The following is a 19223-nucleotide window of genomic DNA, read 5'->3' on the forward strand; positions in this document are numbered from 1 at the left end:
TTTCTGTCTATAGAAATTAAAATGAAATGGATCACTCTGCACTGTATTTCCTTAAAATATTGTTTTAATGACTGCTGGTGTTCACATCTTATTCAGAATTGCAGTTGATTATATTTCATTAAGTCTCATGTTGACACTTAGCAACCCCATGGATATTCTCTGTGACAATGTGATTTATGACAATTCAGAACTGCTTTCCTGAATTTGGAAGGATGGGAAAGAAGGGAAGGAAGATTTCCAATATTCCCAGTCAGATTTCAGGAGAAAATTCAATGGAGAAACTAGAAGGAACTCAAGAGGTTGCTTCCACTCCACCGTCATTGTGTTTCTTTTTACATAAGGAAATATCACTGAAACTAAGATCCAGAGGGGCCGGGGGCTGTCTAGTGGTTAAACACATTATCAAAGTAACGAATTTTAGAGATCTTGTACAACAAATAAAACCATAAATAAACCAAATGGATAGAGCTCAGGCAAGCACTAAATTGCCCAAAACGGAACAGCATCTTTATTGTGGTCAATGACTAGGCCATAAAAGTTACACAAACAAACGTTTTCCTGATTCAATGAGTTGTATGAAAATCAGCCCTTAAAAGCATAACGATACCCCCAGTTTCAAAAAAATTAACACTTCAGTTTTGGAAAGGATCACATTCAAGAATTTTAAGTAGCTGATTCAGAATCAGAAATGCAAAATTAGCTCATTTTAAGTGTTGGCAGAAACCCAGTTTGGAGGGTTGTCAATCATTCTTAAACTAAGATGGAGGCACTGCGCAGGGTCATTGAACTGACAAAAAGTGAACATAGGGATCTAGAAGGATCAGATGGGATTTTCATTCTTTTGGGGGAGCGGGTCAATTTTGAATAAGAGGTTACCAAAATCAGCCATTTTCTCAATGCACAAACACTTAATTCTAAGGTATTTTAAAAGGATTCATCCACCCAGGCAAGTGCAGCTTGTAAAAATATCTGGATATGAATCTTGGTAGGATTACTTCGTAGAATCGAATGAAGATCTTGTTTTGTGTCCGACAAGCTCATGTGGTTAATGCAAGCAGGTACAAAAATGTGTTCTTGAATACTGTAGTTCTTCTTGAATCTCCACAATGCAAATGTGTTTTTGGTACTTGTATTTGATAAGAATGTTCTGATTTTACAAATCGGATGGAACAGAGATTAAAAAACGTGAGAAGGCAAAGTTGACAATTTCATCTGCCCCTACATGAGCGCAACAGCAGACTCAAAGACATCCCAACCAGAGAAAAGCATTTGACCCGATTAATACTCCACCCAGAAAGTATGATCTCTCCAATACCTGTAATTACTGTTCAATTTCATAATCATTAACTGTCACATGAATGGTGTGTTATGGCAGCTGTTTCAATGATGGTAGTGATTGCATTATTGAAGGTAATGTTCCATTATTTTTCTGTGCAGAGATTTAAAAAAAAAAAGCAAAAAACATGGGAGACTGCCATGCATACAAAAGATGGGCAGGAAATTAAAATAAGGACTTTATCTTTAAATTATGCTTTTTAAAAATAAAATAAAACAGGGAGGTCTGTTGATGGGGAGGAAGAATAAGGGGAAAGGATAACTAACTCCGAGCTTTAAATGCAGCCATTATTCTATGCCAACTGACACGTAACTGAAGATAACATCCTGATTTCCGTGTCACCCAAAACTGTTTTAACGGCAGATGTCTACCAAAGCTACTATGCCAACTGACAGCCATAACATTCAGTAGAGAACTTCCAGCTTAAACAGAGCAACTACTTTTGACCTAGTGCCACTTCCTGCCCACATACTGCAATTTTTAACTGCAGCCAAATCATTCAAACTTGGGGTGGGGTGGGGTGGGGGGTGAAGAGTTGAACCAATTAAGCAAAAGGTCAAAAGCACGTTCTGCTTCCGTTTGGCTTGGCACGTGCTTCTTCCAGGCCCCTAAGAATGTGAAGTAGGAGCCTTTTGTTTGCTTTGCAAGACAATAAAACTGAAAGCAAACAAGGGTCGAGATTTATCAAGCCACTCGTACTGTACAGCCATGTCAGTCTGGCATTCTTCTAGCAAGAGCCAACAACACATGGTGTGTGTGTGTGTGTTATGACTAAAACAATCGCTGAAGGAGAAATCCTTGTTTCTTTTACCCTCCTCCTGCTACTTCTATTATTAAAATTACCCCTTGTTGCTATTTGTGTCAAACGAAAGAGACATTTGTGTCAAACGTGGTAGCTTCCTCTATGAGGCAAGATAGCAAAAAGAATTAGAAAAAATATAGCACGGTTCTAACAGAAATCGGCTCAATTACAAGCAAACAAACCACATAATTCAGTCTGCAGTATGAACAAAGGCAGACAAACTTTTGTTAAAACTGCAACGAAGTTAAACAGCTTGTGGTTTGCATGTGCAAATTCATTCATTTCTCTTAGCATGGAGTGTGAACCTACCAGATGAAAATACGATCGGTTTCAGCACAGCATAGTTTGGGAATAAACAACAGTGTTACATGGGCCAGCTTTTGTGCAAGGTGATCCCCTGAAAATAGGAGGATACTTTCTATAGGATAATTCTATTGCTTCTAAAAAAAGGGCTCTTGTTTTCAACACTGAATTAAAATAATACATGTTCTTTAATGGGCTAGACATTGTTGCAAAAAATGTGAACAATTCTGGTACAGCCGTTCTCCAAATGTAGAATGAAAGGCATAATCTGGGGAGGAGGAGTCAAAAAAGGAATCAGCCAAGAATCTCTACATAGCCTCAAACAGACTAAGTCTAACTCCCCACTCCTTGAATTCTGTCAACCCTTCTCTAGCACCAAAATAGCGCTGTTAGTGGAGTAGATTACTGGCATGAGCAATAGAATGGCAACGGAACTTCACGTGTGGTCCCGGTCTTTCGCGCCTGACACAAAAAGTCATCTTAGAGGTTAAGCTTTCCAAGAAACCTGTTTCTTCCACAGCAGCACCAACACTTGCAAAAATGTATGCCAAGTCTTTTATTTTTCTGAACCATAAGAATAAATTCCATGTACTGCATTTGCTAACAAATCATCGATGCTTTGATAATCAGTGTCATACAATATATTATTAAGTCATAATGTGGCTCGTGGGGGATTCATGGGTCTAAACTGAGATTCCTTCAAATCATGTTTAACAAAACTTAGCTTAGCGTAACGTAGAGCCCAATTTAGAAAAGCTGTGAAAACTTCAGATGGGCGTTACGCAATGCTAGAAAAAAAGGTTCAACTGGTTTTGATCTAACATGTGAACCAAGCCTGCAATATGAACCCATGCACTTTATAGGCCAACTATTGCTTTCAACTATCAACCACAAGCCCCAATCTTGTGACCTTCCATTGTGATACGATGGAACTGTGGTGTAATGATAGCTGGCAGGTCTATCCCCACCCACCCACACTCCCCTTCCCCCAAATGGTAATCCAATTCAAATCTTATTCCCTATGGGGCCTAAGAATGAAAACAATAGAGGCAGATCTAGAACATATAGGGATGGAGGGGAGGAGATAAAGACACACTCATATCCTATTTCCATCGATGAAGGGAACAGCGGCATTTCTGGATAGCCTTTTTTTTTTTTTTAACAAAAACAACAACACAGGATAAATGTAGCCTACCAGAAACACACAAAAGAACCTTGCGGTTCTTTCCACCGCAAGGACTGAGACGACCAAACCAAGCGCTTGGCCCTGCTGTTCCCATCTTTATTTGTAGAACTCATGTTCCTGTTCGTCTTTCTTGATGACCGTTTTGTAGGCTTTTTCAAAGTCCTTGGCGAGGACAATGTAACGATTCTCCCGTACTGCCAGCATCCCAGCCTGAAAGGGAGAATGAGAAGATAAGGAGGCTGGGAAGAAAGGGGGAAATGTTTCAAACCCACAGCTACGAAGAAAAGGGAGCGCTCACAACACAAGAAGAGAGGTGGAAAGACACCGTGTAGCAATACTTGAAAGGCACGCTCTCGTTCTGATTTATAATTTCGCACAGTCTGGGCAAGACGTTCTGGGAACTGCAGCCCAATGTAATTGCCCAAGGAAGCGGTAGCCTCCCTTCCATGGATGTCAACAGACTGTCGAGTATGTGAAAATTTGGATTCCTGCATTGAAAACTGAAGTATGTTTGCACTCCCGAGCCCACCACAGCTACTGCAAATATAGACACATACAGCTAACATATAAATCCATTTATTCAGAGGGTCCCTACTTTAATTCCCAGTTCCCAACTGGTTAGAAGCCGAAAACTAATATTGCTGTTTGATGAATCTCAACCAGCAATCTTTCCATTCACTTCCATGTATAATGCTTTGTTTCGCCTTCTCTTTTATCCCACCTAAGTGGAAAGGCCACCGATGGGGGAGGGTGGGGGATGTCTGCTAAAATCCACCACCAGGAGAATAAAACCCAGTAATCTGGGTAAGATTATCGGAGGTAATGCTGGCAAAGAACCTTAGTCCTCCTACAGTGTTTGCTGTAGAGGCAAGATGCAAACTCGTGACTCCCAGCTTAAGTTCCTGGCTACCAGCCTACACACGTTCTCCCGCAGAAGTTGACCCAGGAGGAGCATGATTCACAGCCTGACATTTCATGCCTATTTCCACCACCCCCTTCTGAAGATTTCTCTCATTTCCCCAAATTGTTAAAATTGGTAGACAAGAATAAAGAGGAAGCGGGGCCGAAAACAGATGGCCATCTGCTTCCACGAAGAACAAGAGCATACGAACCTCCTGGCAAATGGAGTTAATGTCAGCTCCGGAGATCTTATCAGGTCGTGCCACATCTAGGAGGAGTGAAGGAAAAGAGATAGGAGAGAAAAAGCCCAACCTGACCGTACCCACAATTTCAGCTAGCTGACCTTCTGCAATCGGGACATTTCTCTTCTAAGTCAGGGGTCCCCAACCTTGGCAACTTGAAGACTTGTGGACTTCAATTCCCAGAGTTCCTCAGCCAGCAAAGCTGGCTGAGGAACTCTGGGAATTGAAGTCCACAAATCTTCAAGTTGCCAAGGTTGGAGACCCCTGTTCTAAGTGGCCACCTTTCCATTTGGCCCAGCGAAACGTTACAGGAAAACCAACAGATTGGGAACCAATGATTGAAATAAAAGTTAAGTAATCACTTCATTGGAAAAGGTACATTTTCCCAGTCAATAGCAACAGCAATGAGACTTATATACCCCTTCGTAGTGCTTTTACAGCCCTATCTAAGCGGTTTGAAGGGATGTGGTGGTGCAGTGGCTAAGACACTGAGCTTGTTGATCGAAAGGTCAGCAGTTCAGCAGTTCGAATCCCTAGTGCCGCGTAATGGGGTGAGCTCCCGTTACTTGTCCCAGCTTTCGCCAACCTAGCAGTTCGAAAGCACGTAAAAAATACAAGTAGAAAAATAGGGACCACCTTTGGGTGGGAAGATAACAGCGTTCCATGCACCTTTGGCATTTAGTCATGCTGGCCGGATGACCACAAAGACGTCTTTGGATAGCGCTGGCTCTTCGGCTTTGAAACGAAGATGAGCACCGCCCCCTAGAGTCAGTAATGTGTAGCACATATGTGCGAGGGGAACCTTTACCTTACCTTTACCCAAGCGGTTTACAGACTCAGCATATTGCCCCCCAAAATTATCGACCTCGGAAGGATGGAAGGCTGAGTCAACCTTGAGCCAGTAAGATTTGAATTGCCGAACTGCAGTTAGCAGTTAGCTTCAGCAGTTAGCTGAAGTAGCCTGCACTCTAACCACTGCACCACTTTGGCTCATACATGAAGCTTCATAAGGTTTGGAATCCTCTTTCCCTCTGAAGAATGGGCCAGATGAATTGGGAGGAATCCAGCAGGAACACAAAATGGAACTTGGTTGATATTCCGTTTCGTAACAAAAGGCACTGGCAGATTAGGCAAGAACACAACCAATGTCCAACCCCGCCTGCTTTGTTTTCAAGTCTAAACAGAAAACAGCTCTAACCAGTCAGGAGAAACTATTATAGCACGAATACTCCCTCCCATAGTAGCTGCCTTTAATTTGTTCCTGGAGGAGGGAGGGATCTGCTGGGCAAGAAGCAGCTCTTGCAACGCAACAATTGGTGGTGTGAATGGCCCAAGGAAAGCAGCTGAAAATTATGCATCTTAAGCAATAACTGAAGTATTTTTATCTAATAACAACAACAGAGTTGGAAGGGACCTTGGTCTTCTAGTCCAACCCTCTGCCCAGGCAGGAAACCCTACACCACTTCAGACAAATAGTTATCCAACATCTTCTTAAAAATTTCCAGTGTTGGAGCATTCACAACTTCTGGAGGCAAATTGTTACACTGGTTAATTGTTCTGTCAGGAAATTTCTCCTTAGTTCTAAGTGCTTTGGAGAAGAGCTTGACTCCCTCTTCTTTGGGGCAGCCCCTGAGATTATTGGAACCCTGCTATCATGTCTCCCCTAGTCCTTCTTTTCATTAAATTAGATGAACCCCATTTCAGCAACCGTTCTTTATATCTTTTGGCCTCCAGTCCCCTAATCATCTTTGTTGCTCTTCTCTGCACTCTTTCTAAAATAGAAAGAGAGAAAAATCTAAGGTATCCCAAGCAATTATGTCTGATCTGATATATTTTTTTTAAATGAGACTTTACTGCTTCTCCTTTGAATGTCTGGGCTCACAATGGTCCTTGTACAAATTTATCAGAAAGTGAGCATTTCCTCCTCCTCTACTAAATGTTTACCCTGCCCTTGATTCAGAAGCTCAAGGTACTGCACATAGCGCTGTTCCTTTTTAAATCCCCCCCCCCAATAATGGCCCATGGAGATACATTGGACTAAGAATGAATGACCGGCCCAAATTACACTGCACATTTCGACAGATAAGGGTAGACTAGGATTTGGGTCTCTTTTCTTCAACACTTTAATCAGCATTCCAACACTGGATTAGGGAGACTCAGGTACAAGTCCTCACTTGAACTTATAGGCCGCTGGGTGACTCTAGGTCTGATACCCGCTCTGAGCCAAGCCTACTTCATAGAGTTGTTCTTAGAAGGAAAAAATAGAGAGAGGTGTCTATATACACAACCTTGAATTAACAGAAAAAAGGGAGGATGCAACGAAATCATACAGTGAAATCATACAATTATGAGATGTTGGAACTTGAATACTTTGCCCCAATAAGATGTGCTAGACACAAAACCTTTGTCTCCCCCAACCTGCTGCCTGAAATGGAAACTGTAATCTATCCCACAGAGGGAGTCCTGGGCAACTATATGTCATTTCTTTACAATAATATAGGATGGGGAAAAAATTCCAAAAAAACCCACATCGAAATGTATCCCTAACTTTCTGCTCTACAGATCAGGGGGGCTCCAAATTAGGCAACTTTTAAGACTCATGGACTTCAATTCCCAGAATTCCCCAGTCAGAGCTGAGGAATTCTGGGAGTTGAAGTCCACGCATCTTAAAAGTTGCCAAGTTTGGAGATCCCTGCTATAGATGTCCCTTCAATAAGGCACCCCCCCCCCACCTCCCAAGCTCTTGTCAAGGATACAATCTTCCAGATCCACCTCCTCAGATAGATTCATCTTGCTGGTGATGGTAGAGAAGATTAAGCGTTTTTGGCGTCTATCTGGCAGAGGAAACTCGATTTTACGATCTAGACGGCCCGGTCGGAGCAAAGCAGGATCCAGGGTGTCTGCTCGGTTTGTAGCCATTATCACCTGTGGTCAAAAGAACAAGAGAAGAAGAAACCACATCAATTCTGAAATTTAAAGTGTCAACTCAAGCCAAAGCTATATTCATGGCTTGTGTGCTCTTACACACAGCTGACTAAGACAGATAGTGAACTGAAGTTTAATAAGTAAAATGAGAAAATCTTTCCCCAGTCTGAAATTTTCCTGACTTTAGCATCTTCAAAAAGCTTGGCGATTATATGATTGTTATGACTAACAAGGATTCAGAAAACCATCAACTGCCTGTAAGCTTCTTGCCTCGTTGGATCATAGGAATACTATTAGAAGAAGAAAATCAACCCACAAAGAATTGATTCTAAATGGGAAACAGTTCCATTACTGGAATTCTTGTAACCCCAGCCCATCAAACCCAAGATGAAACATGCTTGGAAAAAATTACTTAATATTTTAGGTACATGCCAAAAAAAAACCTGACCTAGATGGGCAAGGAAGCTGCATAATTTTTTTTGACATGGCAAGTGCCTCGGCAGATTATCAACCATTGTGAACTGTGGGCTAAAATTTTATTGATTGCAATATATTAATTTTGGGTATTTTCCTGGGATTTGGGATGAGTTTTCCCCTTCCCCCTTTCATACACAGGCACATCGCATTAAGCACTGTATTTGTGCAATGCAAAATGAAGAAAAGTGGAAGGAGATCATTGTCACCCTAAATCATTCAAGTCATCTTTAAGCCCCCACACACCTTGACATTAACATTCTGGTCAAAGCCATCCATCTGGTTGAGAAGCTCCAAAAGAATCCGCTGAACCTCTCTGTCAGCTGTGGAGAGACCGACAAAACTACCTATCAGAGGACGGCCAGCTAAGAGAAATAGTCCATGCATTCCTCCATATTTTTAGTCTTCATTCATCCTTCGTTCCACAGATTTTAAAGGACATCACACCAGCTTGTGATCCCTCTGGGAAGCAACTCAAAATCAAAGAACTCTTAATTTTTTATTCATGGTCCCAAATTTCAACTTATTATAAAAATATGGACAAGACACCGAAGAGGAACCAGAACCTCGTGAAACTTTCAAAAACAGATAAATGAAGTAAGAAGTTTTGCAATCTATCCTCTTAAGGTTTTCCCCAGTTTAGGTTTTTTTTTTAATGTTGAAATTCTTCTCTTCCAAATGAATTTCTGCAGAATGGTAGAATTTGGTTAATGAGTTTACTATTTCCTACAATTAAGAGCTGCCAGGATTTCTAACCTCCCCTTTCTTAAATCCTCACTTGTTATCCTACACCAGGGACATCAAACTCAATTTCACTGAGGGCAGCATCAGGGTTGTTTTTGACCTCGGGGAGGGTGGGGCGGAGTGAGCATGTCTAGGGTGGGCATGGCCAGCTTGACGTCACTCATGTCAAGGGCGTCTGTGGTGGCCCAAGTGCTCTGCCAGTAAAAACGGGCTCCTGAGCTCCGTTTTCAGCTGCGATGGCCTCCTGCAACCCTCTGCCAGCAAATACAGAGCTCCGTTTTCGCTGGCAGGGGCACTGCGGACCAGTCCTTCGCTGTTTCCAGGCTGGCCCTGTAGGCCAGATCCGGCCCCCGGGCCTTGAGTTTGACACCCTTGTCCTACACCTTCCCAAACCGAATTAAAATCTCACATCATTGAACAAATCTGCACAAAGATAGTAAAGAGGGCTTAATTTACTGAATGCTGAGAAATGAGGGTAAGAAGTCCAAGCCTAAACCTGAGAAAACAGAAAACCTATGGCTTTGCAGATATTGTTTAAATATAAACTGCACATCTTCCACCACTAGGCACTCTTGCTGTAGCTATTAGAAGCTGCAGTTCACAAACACAGAAACATAAACCCACCTAGAGACAGACTGTCCTCTGGCTTTCATAGGCCAACCCAACATTATGCTCAACAGATAAAGAACTTTGCAAAGCCAGAGTTCCAACACACTGTGACATGGCAGGGAAAGAGCAAGGCTCACATATTGTAACCAGGACTGTGCGATTCTCAGCAGCTAAGAACTGGACAGGTACTAGAGCAGTGGTTCTCAACCTTTATAGTGCTGCGACCCCTTTAATACAATTTCCCACGATGTGGCGACCCCTTTAATACAATTCCCCACGATGTGGCAACCCCCAACCGTAAAATTATTTTCGTTTTGAATTTATCGCACCTGAAGCCGTATTGGCTAGCGATCTGAACTGCTTGCGATTGCCTTGAGGAGGGAGGCATTAAAGCAGAGACTCCTCCCCTATTAAATTGATCGCGCCTGAAGCCAGATTAGGCTAGCGATTGGGAGCGATTGCAGCTGGCTTGAGAGGGAGACATCAGAGCAAAGATTTCTCTCTTTTTTAATTCATCGCGCCTGAAGCCGAATTCGGCTAGCGATTTGAAGAGCCTGCAGCTGGCTTGTGCAGTCAACCATTGGAGCGCGATTCTTCGACTCGCAAGTATACTTCCCATATTTCCGATGGTCTTAGGCGACCCCTGGCAAATTGTCATTCGACCCCCAACGGGGTCCCGACCCACAGGTTGAGAACCGCTGTACTAGAGATTTATACCGCTAAAGAAATGTCAAACCCATTTAGTCCCTAATGCAAATCAGGAAGAGAGAGAAAAGAATGCTGCATACAGAAGTGCTGAATAAGGAAGAAAGGAAAGTAGAGTTTGTTCAGGTTTTGTTACCAAATAAGTCAAGTTTCAGGATTTACAACACATCAAATCATCAGCATCAAAAAGCTAGGTTTTCACAACACACATACACACAACTCCCCCCACACAACAAAAGCAAATAACGTTAAACAGGAGCATGAGGGCTGATCAAACTCAGTCAGTTATATAAATTCAGCCATACGTCTTTAACTAACATGATTAAGTGTATTGTGCAAACACAGCAATGTTTTCCCTTTTGATTCTGGCTTAGCTTCAGTGTTGATTTGTAAGATAAAAGCCTTTGTGGAGTGGCTTACATAATGCAGATAGATAAAATAATCACAAGTTCTAGTTAACGACAGCAGAAACATAATTCAGCTGATGAATCAGTGAGGACACCACTAGGGCAAAAAGGTAGGTTAATTTCCACCTCTCCAGAACCCTCCACATAGACATCTCTGGAACTGCCTGAAAACATCCAGGCACCAAGTGGACATTCCCATTCTTCAAACCTCCTCCATCTTCTACCCAGATAATCAGGGCTGCCCTTCAAAATGCAGCTGTTTCTGCTTGCCCACTCACCTCCAGTCTGGGCGTCAAAACGCTTGGTGGCAATGGCATCAATTTCATCGATGAAGATGATGGCCGGGGCGTTCTCTTTGGCCAGGCGGAAAACATCCCGGACCATACGTGGCCCCTCACCTAGGTACTTCTGCACGAATTCGGACCCCACGACCCGAATGAAAGCAGCTGGGCGGAAAGATATCATGACTCTGGGTTATTGTTCACAGCAGTCTGAATTATGCATAGGATTGTGCAGGAGCCTGTGTATATTTATGAAGCGATATACATTTGAGGTCAAGCTTGTAGGTGGTTTCCAGAGTAACCAAAAGTGTCTTTCCATCAGTTGATCTGTGTGCTCTTACGAAGACTAAAAAGGTTTCAGAGAGGTAGCCTATTCTTCTCTACAGAGAAAGATGATAATGCACATTCTAAGATGCCTCCAGGTGCAACGTCCAGTTGCCCTTGTTGGTTAGCAACTATTTTCCCCGTCCATGTTGGCTTCTTAAAAGTACAACACTTAAACCTTGCCCATTTTCAGCTTCAGGCACTAAGAAGTACCAAAAAGGTTGACAATAAAACATTAAAATAGCTCAGATAGAGGGGAAAAATACCCAACAGGGGAGGACTCTATACACGACACATGGTAATATAACCAAAACCATACTTACCTGTGGTGTGATGGGCCACAGCTTTGGCCAGCATAGTCTTTCCACAGCCAGGGGGCCCATACATTAACACGCCCCGTGGAGGATCTATGCCAATCTATAAAAGAGCCACACAAGGAAGCAACAAGCAATGAAATAATTAATTTGTGAGACCATCATGGTTTACTTTTCCCCCAGATTTAATAAAGATGCCCTCAGTCTCAATTGGCTGAAGTATGGGCATCAGTACTTCAATATTACATGGGCTCTTTGTCGGCGCTAAGATTAAACCTCTGAATCCAGTCAATTATTAACCCTACTGCGCTATTTTGCCTGGCAACAAATAGCCAAAACTACAATGGCAGTTATACATTAAGCGAACCGTAACTTAGCGTTACATGCCTAGCGTATTTAAGCATTGTTTTCATTGTTGGTGCATCGAGTGAGCTTTCTGGTTTTATTGCATCTAGCTCTAAATAATGACTGTGCTTGAATCCTACTAAGCCATTAACTCATAATGGCTACATACAAACACTGTGAAAAGCCAAGAGAACTTCATGGTCTAGGACTGTGATGGCGAACCGATGGCACATGTGCCACAGGTGGCACGCAGAGCCGTATCAGTGGGCACGTGAGCTTAGCTGATTTTAGACCTTCTGGGCCCACTGGAAGTAGTAGGGAAACAAACTGTTTCCTGCCTCCGGAAGACCTGGGGGTGGGTGTGAGGATGGCACGTTTTTTGCTCTCCCCAGGCTCCAGAGCCTTCTAGGAGCTTGGGGAGGGCAAAAACAGCCTTCCCCACCCCCCAGGAGGCCTTCCCCACTCCCCACCCCCTCAGAAAGGCTCTGGAGCCTGGGGAGCGTCTGGAGCTCGGGGAGAGCAAAAAACGGGCCTTCCGATCCCACAAGAAGTTTGCAAACGGGCAGTTTCTGGCCTCCGGAGGGCCACCGGGGATATGTGGGGAAGGCCGTTTTCACCCTCCTCAGGCTCCTAGAAAGGCTCTGGAACCTGGGGAGGGAGAAAAACGGGCCTACCGGACCCACTGTGTCAAAAGCAAGGGGAGCGTGGGGGTGTCGTGCGCGCATGCACGTGGGGGCGCATAGAATTAGGTGTGGCCACGTGCATGCATGACACCCACCCACCCCCGCTCTTGGCATGCGATGGCAAAAAGATTTGCCATCACTGGTCTAGGACAACAGGCAAGACTTAGCTAGCTACTGGCAACTACTATATCATCAAGACTGCATGCTTCTTTTTACGTATATTTCTTCCTGTCTTATAACTGCTAATACCTCAGCTTAAAAAACACCTTACTTGACACTTGAAAATGTTATGTTCTAAGAGATAGGTAATGCGTGAAATATGCTTGTCCATCTCTTCATAACCTGAACACAAATCAATTCAGAAGTCATTATGCTTGAGCTAAGTGGGAGGAGAGAAATGCCTTATATGAGTTTTGAAGAAGTTTTGAAAAACAGAACTGAGATATAACTATAATAAAAGGACTACTTGTGTCCACTTCTGTTTGCGGGCTTTCAGCCCTGAAATTTAGAATACCTGTTTGTAAAGTTCAAAGTGAGTGAGGGGCAGCTCCACGGCTTCTCGGACTTCCTGCTTCTGAATATCCATCCCACCAATGTCAGCATACATCACGTCTGGTTTCTGATCTATTTGGAACAAATAGACACTGATAAGCGTTCATCCCACTAACTACCCATCTTTGCAAACAACCCCTGATTCTATGATTTATTTGCTCTCAATTCAAGAAATCCTCGACTTACAACCATTCACTTAGCAACTTTTCAAAGTTGCAACAGACCTTACCAGGGATACTTATGACCCAATTCCAAAGTTCCAATAGCCACGGTCACATGACCGCACTTCATGTGCTCAGCAACTATATGATGAGCAGAGGCAACAAAGAGTTTTATTAGCCCATTCAGTCTCATATTTATCTGACATTTTTGCAGATAAAACGACAATCTGGCAAACAAAACACCTACACTCCACGCAGGCACAGAGCAGAGTTTGCATCTCTGGTTAAGAAAAATAGATGAACATTACCTGAAGTCAGCATCATAATACTGCTATCGGCCTCGGGAGGCAACACATCCACCAACGCATTACTGTGTTTGTGTAGGGCCACAGAAGCATTAGGCTTCAGTAGTTCACGGTCAATGGTGCTCAAGATTCGGACATAGTAGTTAGAACCTGCATTGGAAACATTCACAAGATTAGACCGGGTCCTAATTCGACTTCCAAGGAATGGGGAGTATGGAAGATCACTTAGTTAGGCCTATCGCCGATATAGGGCTGGGTTCCTCCCTTCTCTCTGAAAAGCAGGGACCATCAAGTGTAGCTGCAACTTCATGTCTTAGAATGCTGCTTTGAGGCATTTATTATTATTATTATTGTTATTGTTGTTGTTGTTGTTATTAAAGTTAAAATTAAGTTAAAACACTTAGGCTAGTCCCGCCCGATTGAATAATAGAGTCTTCAGTTCCCGCTTGAAGGTTCGGAGGTCGGGGAGTTGGCGTAGCCCTGGAGGTAACTCGTTCCATAGGATCGGTGCTGCCACAGAGAAGGCTCTCCCCCTGGGGGGCCACCAGCCGACACTGTTTGGTTGATGGCACCAGGAGCAAGCCCACTTTGTGGGAGCGCACAGGTCGTTGGGAGGCTATCGGTGGCAGAAGGCGGTCTCGTAAATAGCCCGGTCATTTGACCAGGGGTGTCAAACACACAGGCCAGATTGGGAAATGGTGAGGGACAGGCTCATGCTGCTGCATCTCCAGCCCACCCCGGCTGCTGCATCTCCAGCCCACCCCAGCCCTCCAAGGGCAAACAAAATCCTGTTACAGCCCATGACAGGATCAAGTTTGATACCCATCTTAGACCAGCAGTCACCAACTGGTGGTGAGAAATTTTTGGTGGTCCCCAGGAAAGTTATTTGCATTTTTTATATTGCACTAAATCAGGAGTCCTGAAATTACAGCCCCTGGGACAGACACATGCAATGAATGTTTGTGTTGCTGCAGAGAGTGTCCCCATTCAGGGTCTTCTTGTGTGGTCAGAGGGGGCACAAATTCCAACTTGGGGTCTGCTTCAGCCTCCTGGTGTGGGGCTTTGGGCAAAGGCTGGGGGGAAGAACCGCTTGTGGCCAAGAGCCAGAGGGCCTCAATCCAGTGGGACAGCATCATGGCTTGGAACTGGCTGACTATCTCAGCCCGCTGAGCCTCCAGGCCTTGCACTCCCGCAGGTCTTCCCTGTGTTTGGAAAGCCTATGCTTGTAGTCCTCAGTGAGGTGCTGAGACTCCTTCTCGGTTAGATCCAATTTGAACTGAGCCAACTGTTTTGCCAATTTTTTCTCATGGTGGCTGCTTAGCTCCAACAACTGCTTTCTGTTGGGGCCCTAAAGAGTCCTGGCGGGCAGGCAAGGAGTAGCGAGTAGAGGCTGGCAAGGCACCCCTCAACATGAGTGACACTGAGTTGGCCACACCCACCCAGTCACATGACCACCTTGCCACGCCCACCCAGCCAGTCATTAGGCAGATCATATTAGTCGTCCACAGGATTTAAAATTATGAATTTAGTGGTCCCTGAGGTCTGAAAGGTTAGTGACCCCTGCCTTAGACTGTCTAACAGAAATCAAAATGGGCCTGTGAGCTACCAGGGAGGCAATCCAAGAAAAGAGGAGTTCTTTTCTCGCAACTTTCCACCAATCAAGAGCCAGCAAAAAGGATGAGCACTGCACCTGTGGTAGAACCAACAATGGCTGTGTTCTGATCCACCGCCTCTAGGAACTGGCCAATGACCAGCGGGATGCTCTGGATACGTTTCACCTCCTCCTGAGCATGCAGAAATTCTTTCTTAAGGTTTTTCTGCTCATCCTTGATGTATTCTTCCTGGACCTCCAGGAATTCCAGCTCTTGCTGGAGTTTCTACAAAAAGACAAAGAAAAGTGCGGCTTTTGTTGCACCTGCAAAATTCCCGCTTATAAAAAGAAAGGACAAGAGATAAGCATCCACATCATGACTTCCTGCTGAGCATGTGTACCAAGTAGCATACTCTCCCTACTGAGTAGTATGGGAATCTCGAATACCAGAAAAGTATGGGAAATGTACATTTTGAAATAATAATAATTTTGAAAAAGCTTTGCTGGCTGAGGGACTCTGGGAGTTGGAAGTCCATAAGTCTTAAAGGGACCGAGGTTGGAGACCCCTGATCTAGTTGTATTCATTATTTTTGAAACAATGGTTATACTTATTTTTAAAATTTCATGGCCATTCACAACTAAGAGTGGAGCTTTATGTTGTAATCTAAAAAAAAAAAAAAACAGAACATGAGACAAAACAAAAAAGCTGGAAGGAGAGAGCAGGAAAAACAAACGAAAGTACTAGTTAAAGCGTACTTTCTGGCAATACACTTTTAATTGGGGGAGGGGGGGCGGTAAGAAAGCAGTTATTTTCTCTGGTTTTTCCTCCCATAATGCTTTTCTTGGCAGGGAAAGAGAGCGACTAACTCAGTAGCCCATTGGTCCGGAAAGCTAATAGCAACAGCTAGAGCAACCCGAAGAAAAGATAGCACACATGAAGAAGGAACTAAAGCGAGGCACTTGAATAAAATTCTACAGAGATCTATTCTTTTATATACTTGTGACACCCAGTTTGTTACACTTTATCAACCATACTGTACTAGAAACCAGGAGGCTACAAGTCAGTTGGGTGACATCGGGCTCAGTCCAACCCACTTGATTGGGATGCCGTTATGGGAAAAATTAGACAGAAAAAGCATGACGTAGACCGCTTTGAGAGTTGCACAAATAAATGCAGGATAGAAAGTTAATAAATAATTTACTTTCTTCAACATCTTCTGTTCTACTCTTCCAATTACTTTTGAACACAGGCATAGTTGTAAACCAGGGGTGTCCAACTGGTGGCCCGCGGGGCGGATGCGTCACACACAGGCCACGCCCACCCCAGCTCTGCCAAGGGCAAAATCATCACGATACATTACATGATGGCAACGGAATGCCGCGAGTTTGACACCTGGGTTGTAGACTGACAAGTACAAAATGCAAATTAGAAACAATAACGCTATTCAGCGCTGCTAAACCATGGTAGCATGTGACCGGAGATCAGCTCACTTTATATCGGCTGTATAGATCCTCGACATCTTCAGCTTCAGGAGCTAGGAAGGAGAGGCCAGTCTGAGGTCTGGAAACAGAGAGAGCAGGAAGCTCATCCTATAAATTAAAACACAAGTTAGATATAAATAACTTGGATATAGAATATCCCCGTTTTCTATCTTTCATATAGTATGAATGATAAAGTCCTGGATTTGCACAACATTCTGAGGCCAAAAAAATCCCCAAAAAGGAAACCAAAATGGAAGCAAAAAACAAGTTTAACGTATACAATTGAATGTATTTGATCTTTATCTGACTTATTGTTGTGGTCCGCAGCAGCCTGCGGAGCTGGCAACAGAGTCGGACAGCGATGAGGCTGAGGTGAGGCCAGGGCCATCGGGGAGTGAGGTGCGCACTCCAGAGCTTCCAGAGACTGACTGAGAGTGAGGCAGAGGAACAGGAGGAGCCTGTTCCTAATGCAGGCATGAGAAGAGCTGCCAAAAGGCAAGAGCAGATCAAGCAAAAAAGGACAACTTGGGAGTAGGGCCAAGAGATGATTGGGCCCTCCCATAAGGCTTAAAAGAGACCGGCAACGGCGTTTGGGCTCTTTGCCGGAAAACAACGTTGATAGCTTTGTCTTGCATTTATTTCTGTGACTTCTGACCGTTTGCCAAGAAAGGCCTTTGGCAGTTTGCCTAATTGGACCCAGGTGTGCGATAGGACTGAGGAATTGTGTTGGGAGGAATTTGCTTTAATTTAGTTGACCTACGCTGGGAATGAAGTAATTCTCAGCTGTTTGAATAAAGTTTGTTTTTTTCATGGACTGAGTTTCCTACTACCTACTTGGGCTTGGGTCACAACACTTATTGAGGTCTGTTGTATGCACCTAAACAGAATGTGGAGTTCATTTAAATTTCTTAAAGCTGCTTAGGTTAACACGTCAGAATTAATATGTAGCACATGGTTTACTAAGCTTGCATAACTTTTTATTTAGGATAGGGATAGGTTCAACCATCTGTTTTGAGTAACCTTTTAACATCCAATGTCAGCCTCTATTAAACCCACAGGGAGTTGTGGCTTTGCTACTTATCAGTTTTGAGGAAAACAGTAACAGTTGCAAAAAAAAAAAAAAAGCAAACATTTCATAAATGGTCATAAGTGTGGAAAACGAACATAAGTCCCTTTTTTCCCTGTGCCCGTGTCACTGTTGTAAGTCAAGGGCTCCCTGTCTTATATAAACCAACATTGTGTGTTTGTAGCTAAAAGTATTATGTAGCTTTAAAAACTTTGTTGCATCGTCATGCATCCTGACTGGCTGAGCTCTGTAGCCAATGTAGTTAAGGAAAGCTGAATTATGGTTTGTGTGGATACTACACTATTTTACCTGCTCATATGCTGTAACTCTTTATTTGATCTCTATGCATGATCATGGCTATTTATTGCTTCTCTAATATTAATTGACTGTTTTTTTTAATTGAACTTTGTTCCTGAATGAAACTAAAGATGATCTGTTTTATTGTATTTTCTACAACTGGTAAGAAGACTTCATATTCGAAAAATATCCCTGGACTGATCTTTGTCTCATACACTTTATACGTGTATGACTTGGATGGTTTTTTGAACTGTAATCCTGCTTTTTCCCTTAAAAGTAAAATATTATCCAAACCCAGTTTGTTTGTATGTTAACTGTTATTATCCACAACCATTCTCAGTCGCTTTCCTGCCTGAACTCAAAGGGTACTCTGCTCAATAACACACAACATCGGTTGTGAGATAAGACTATCCTTAACACATATTATCCTGTACCGTCTGCCAGATGGTAATAGTTCAAAAAAAAAAAAAGGTGCCCAGGATGAGATGGATCTTTAAGAATGTTTCGAACTTTCTTAAGGAGGCGGGAGCTATAAAGCTCTTCCAAAGAGGGGAAAGAAGGCAACCCATGATACAGTAATTTCATTTATTTCTATGTGGAAACACCCCCCCTCAAAAGCGTACCAAGGAGAATGACCCCCCACCCATCAAAACGTAAAAATTAATCAGCTCGCCAGTTCCATAAATCAAAACACGGCCGAGGAGGATGGAACCTGCCGGCAGCCGCGGCCTGCTCTCCCCCCGCCATCCTCATCCCCACTGCCAGGCCTACCAACGAGCGGTGACTCTGCATCTCCGCCTCCCTGGTCTTCGTCCCTCGGGCTCCTAGCGCTCCTCCGCCTCTTTCCCAAGCCTCGGAAGCGGGTAAGAAGACGCCGAACCGCCGACCACGCCGCCTCTCTCCCCGCGACTTCGGCGTCTCCTCCTCCTCCGCTCTCCCTCCCTTACCTGAGTTTTCTCCGCCGTGATGCCGATCTCCTCCATCTTTAATCCCCCTCGGCCGGAAACCAGGCTGGAGGATCCCGCTTCCGGCCACGCTCCCCGGCCAGGGAGAGATAGAGAGAGAGAGAGGCTCACGGGAGTTGTAGTCCGGGCTTTTGGGTTTCTATGTCTCTTTGATGGACACCTCTCCCGTCGCCGATGCGGCCCGATCAAGAATATAGGTAGCCTGGAGCGGGGTGGGGGTGGGT

General features: G+C 43.9%; 1 protein-coding gene across 2 annotated transcripts; it reads right to left on the reverse strand.

The window, feature by feature from the left end:
* Positions 1-2982: 2982 nt before the first annotated feature.
* Positions 2983-19167, reverse strand: PSMC4 (proteasome 26S subunit, ATPase 4). Of its 2 annotated transcripts, none has more exons than XM_058195541.1 (11): positions 18982-19167; positions 16681-16779; positions 15289-15475; positions 13602-13748; positions 13095-13204; positions 11562-11655; positions 10912-11079; positions 8415-8491; positions 7526-7694; positions 4740-4795; positions 2983-3837 (listed from the first exon to the last, which is right to left on the reverse strand). In XM_058195541.1, the coding sequence occupies exons 1-11, from the start codon at positions 19015-19017 to the stop codon at positions 3724-3726; spliced, it is 1257 nt and encodes a 418-aa protein (XP_058051524.1). In that variant the 5' UTR covers positions 19018-19167; the 3' UTR covers positions 2983-3723. The 2 variants fall into 2 exon arrangements, with proteins under 2 accessions (XP_058051524.1, XP_058051525.1); XM_058195542.1 differs by lacking the exon at positions 18982-19167 and adding an exon at positions 18806-18975.
* Positions 19168-19223: the final 56 nt, after the last annotated feature.

This window comes from Ahaetulla prasina, chromosome 10 (genome assembly GCF_028640845.1).
Source record: "Ahaetulla prasina isolate Xishuangbanna chromosome 10, ASM2864084v1, whole genome shotgun sequence".
NCBI classification, from domain to species: Eukaryota; Metazoa; Chordata; class Lepidosauria; order Squamata; family Colubridae; genus Ahaetulla; species Ahaetulla prasina.

Excerpts from the sequence above, each read along its gene's own strand:
- PSMC4 (XM_058195541.1), bottom strand. The coding sequence starts at position 19,017 with ATGGAGGAGATCGGCATCACGGCGGAGAAAACTCAG. Across the intron at positions 15,476-16,680 it reads ATCTATACAGCCGATATAAA|AAACTCCAGCAAGAGCTGGA; the intron begins GTGAGCTGATCT and ends GTCTTTTTGTAG. Across the intron at positions 3,838-4,739 it reads TTAACTCCATTTGCCAGGAG|GCTGGGATGCTGGCAGTACG; the intron begins GTTCGTATGCTC and ends TCTCCCTTTCAG.